We start from the raw sequence: 3,537 nt of genomic DNA, 5'->3' as shown, positions 1-3,537 counted from the left end.
TAACTCTATTTAATGCATCACAGGTACCGTTAGCTCTTATCAATTAGATTAAATAAAATACAATATAACATCATATCATATTATGTTGTGACAAGGAAGGGAAAAAACTAAAACAATTTTAAAAAAAATGTTTTGAACTCGACGACGCTTGTATAATGTACACACACGCTACCGACACAAGTACTGTTATCTTTTATCAATTCGATTAAATAAAATAGAATAGTACATCATATCATTTTATGTTGCGACAAAGAAGGGGGGGGAACCCTCACTTTGTGGAGTGTAACGTCTGCCACGTAGTGTTAGTTATCGTTGTCGTTTTATCGTTACAAGTCGTACTTCTTAACTGACATCCCAACGTGAAATAAATATAGCTGTAAGTTAAGCAAATCATTCAGACCATCCGGCGTCCACCAGTTATCGGCTCACTATCTCGCGACCGCAGTTCCTATGGCGCCAGGAGGTAAAAACGCAGGCAAGATCATGGAAATATCCGACAAGAAGCGCAAGCCCAAGAGGAAAGAATCATACAATATGTACGTCTACAAAGTGTTGAAACAAGTCCACCCCGAATTGAGTATGTACACCAAGGCCATGAACATCACGAACAGCTTCGTTACCGATATTTTCGAACGCATCGCCACCGAAGCTAAGCGTCTGACACACTACAACAAGCGTTCGACCATCACCAGCCGGGCGACCCAGACCGCTGCCCGTCTCCTGTTGCCTGGCGAATTAGCCAAGCACGCTGTCAATGAAGGCACCATTATTAAACTCCTATGGGGTTATAGATATGAATTCTGATTACTAGATAAAGGTACCATGATGTAAAATGGCATTACTTAAAAACGTATTTATATACTTTGAAGTATTGAAGAATTGAAGTTTACAAATTTGATTTAAAAAATTGAAATTTTATAAAATGTTCAAACATGTTTTATGCGTAGTAGGAATGAACTATCAAAAAAGTACATTAAAAAAAAAAACGGATGAGTGACTGCTTTAAGTTGTATAGAAATACAACTTAGTTATTGAATTATGGAGAAAATAACTTAAAAGAAACGGACCATTAAAACAAATTTCATGTATTTTACAGGATGCATTGCCAATTATGATGGAACGGAGGGGAAGGAGATGTCGATCAACCTATCGGTACGAGAGCGGCTGTACGCAAGTTGATGACGGAAATATTACAAAAGGCTCTGGAGCACTCTTCGATACCAATAAAACGGGTGCAGTAATAAATATACGTTTGATGACCTTACTGGTAGCCAACTCTCCCCCCCATCTGATCTTTACAAAATAAAATCACCATTTTAAAGAGTTGAACAGTAATGTTACCCTTCCTCATAGAACTCGTCAGGCATTATACCGCAGTTAGGTACCGGAGGGGGCTGGACAGTCTTTTCCGCCGGCTTTTTTTAATTTTATTTTGGGTGGGGAGGGAACCAGGGTCAAAAACCGAGTTCCGACATTACAGCGGGCCGTTTAAACTGCCAAAAAACGAATCGCGGGTCTCGGGACTCGAACCTCTCGCCGCTGGAGTTCGGGTCACACAGACGTGACACACAGGCGGAAAAAATTTTTTTAGTTTTATTTTGAGTGGGGAGGGAACAGGGTCAAAAACCAAGTTCCGACATTACAGCGAGGCCGGGAAACTGCCACCACACGACGCGGGTTCAAATGGGGGGGAGGGAACCAGGCAAAAACCAAGTTCCGACATTACAGCGGGCCGTTTAAAACTGCCAAAAAACGAATCGCGGGTCTCGGGACTCGAACTCCCCGCCGCTGGAGATCGGGTCACACAGACCAGACACGCTGGCGGACCAAAAAAATGTTGGAGTCCGGGTCACACAGACGTGATGACGGAAATATTACAAAAGGCTCTGGAGCACTCTTCGATACCAATAAAACGGGTGCAGTAATAAATATACGTTTGATGACCTTACTGGTAGCCAACTCTCCCCCCCATCTGATCTTTACAAAATAAAATCACCATTTTAAAGAGTTGAACAGTAATGTTACCCTTCCTCATAGAACTCGTCAGGCATTATACCGCAGTTAGGTACCGGAGGGGGCTGGACAGTCTTTTCCGCCGGCCTGCCGACAAAAAAAGAATTCAAATAGGACAAAAAATCTATTTTCAGTACTTCTCAAGTAGCATTTACTAGTACTTCCACTAATACTTCCACATTAGACTGTCCTGGTATAACCATAGAATCATCTTTTTATATAGTACTTAGACTTATTGTCTTAGGCATAGCTAAAATGTTACGAAAGTTGTTTTTTTGTCGGCAGGCCGGCGGAAAAGACTGTCCGGCCCCCTCCGGTACCTAACCGAGGTCGCCGTCGCACTGAACACACGGTTAGTGGGCTCGTATACGAGCATTGTAGGCTCACAGGCGTGGCAATGGCGTGAATTCAATCCACTTAAATTTCAGACACGCATGTGAGCCTACAATACTCGTGGACGTGGCACGAAACGTTTGGGATTGGTTCGGCGGTTAGGTTATGCCGAGTGACCGGACGAAACTACTCACCGCGCAACTCGTACACCGGTACACCGATGACCAACGACAATATCGCAGTTAGTCACATAGCCTACCAGCTGTGCTTCGCATTTTGTGGGACCTATGTTATGTTGATTTTCGCTCTTCGGGTATGTAAAATATGTATTCGTAGTTTTTATAATAATTACTAAGGTTGTTTAGTTTAAATAACTGGAACTTTAGGATTTTCGAAAGGCATAATAAATTAGTTAGATCTTCACCGACTTGAACAATTTAAATTTTCTGGTAAACACTCTCTTATATAACATTCTTATTTATTATGTAGTAGCAATAGTTATTTACTGTAACTACCTATATTTGATGAAAAATTGCTCATTATTTTAATATTGTTGTACCTCTTACTCTCGAAATCGTATTATACATAAGATGATGCGTATTGCCAATGAGGACCCGTCCTTGTTTGTATTGTTATTTATAATTTAGTTCTTTAATATGCTATAATAATAATTTATATATTTATTTGTTGTATTAACGCCAAACGGCAATTATGTACGTATATATATATATATATATATATATATATTGTTTTCGCAAATTTTACATTCTGAGGCCTAAATTAGTTGGATAGTAGTTTTTGTAAAAACCAAAATATTGGTTTATTCATCTTTTTCTAATGATGATTTCGTATACCAGCAACATTTGTTTAAAATTGATATTTATATTTGAAAAAATTAAAACTACAAAAAAGTTTTTTGGAACACTGATGCTCGCGACCTCTAAAAATAATTTTAGAAACTCTGAAAAAAACTATGAAATTATTATTTTACCGCAAGGAACATAATGTCAAGAGAAGACCAAAAAAAAAACCAAACAAAATAAATTTTTTTTTTGGTCCACCCTGATATACAGGGTGTTTCAGCATGAAAGGTAAGTAATAGGTAATTGGATATCTGGGGGAGCCCCCCCCCCCAAATGAGTCCCCGTTTTTATTTTTTTTCGATAAGTCAAAAATTGAAAGTTTCGACAG

The 3,537-nt window shown here is 39.2% G+C and overlaps 1 protein-coding gene across 1 annotated transcript; it reads left to right on the top strand.

The window, feature by feature from the left end:
- Positions 1–450: 450 nt before the first annotated feature.
- LOC126847647 (histone H2B-like) lies at positions 451–804 on the top strand. The gene has a single exon (XM_050588031.1). It carries the CDS (start codon positions 451–453, stop codon positions 802–804), a length of 354 nt encoding a protein of 117 aa, XP_050443988.1.
- The last annotated feature ends 2,733 nt before the right edge of the window (positions 805–3,537 follow it).

Source organism: Adelges cooleyi, unplaced genomic scaffold (genome assembly GCF_023614345.1).
Source record: "Adelges cooleyi isolate 19-005CV unplaced genomic scaffold, UGA_ACOO_1.1 ACOO_flye_CR_arks_rails_tigmint_CR_PRNA_113, whole genome shotgun sequence".
NCBI classification, from domain to species: Eukaryota; Metazoa; Arthropoda; class Insecta; order Hemiptera; family Adelgidae; genus Adelges; species Adelges cooleyi.
The sequence above is the reverse complement of the archived record's forward strand: the minus strand, read 5'-3'. Positions and strand labels throughout refer to the sequence as shown.

Excerpts from the sequence above, each read along its gene's own strand:
- LOC126847647 (XM_050588031.1), top strand. The coding sequence starts at position 451 with ATGGCGCCAGGAGGTAAAAACGCAGGCAAGATCATGGAAATATCCGAC.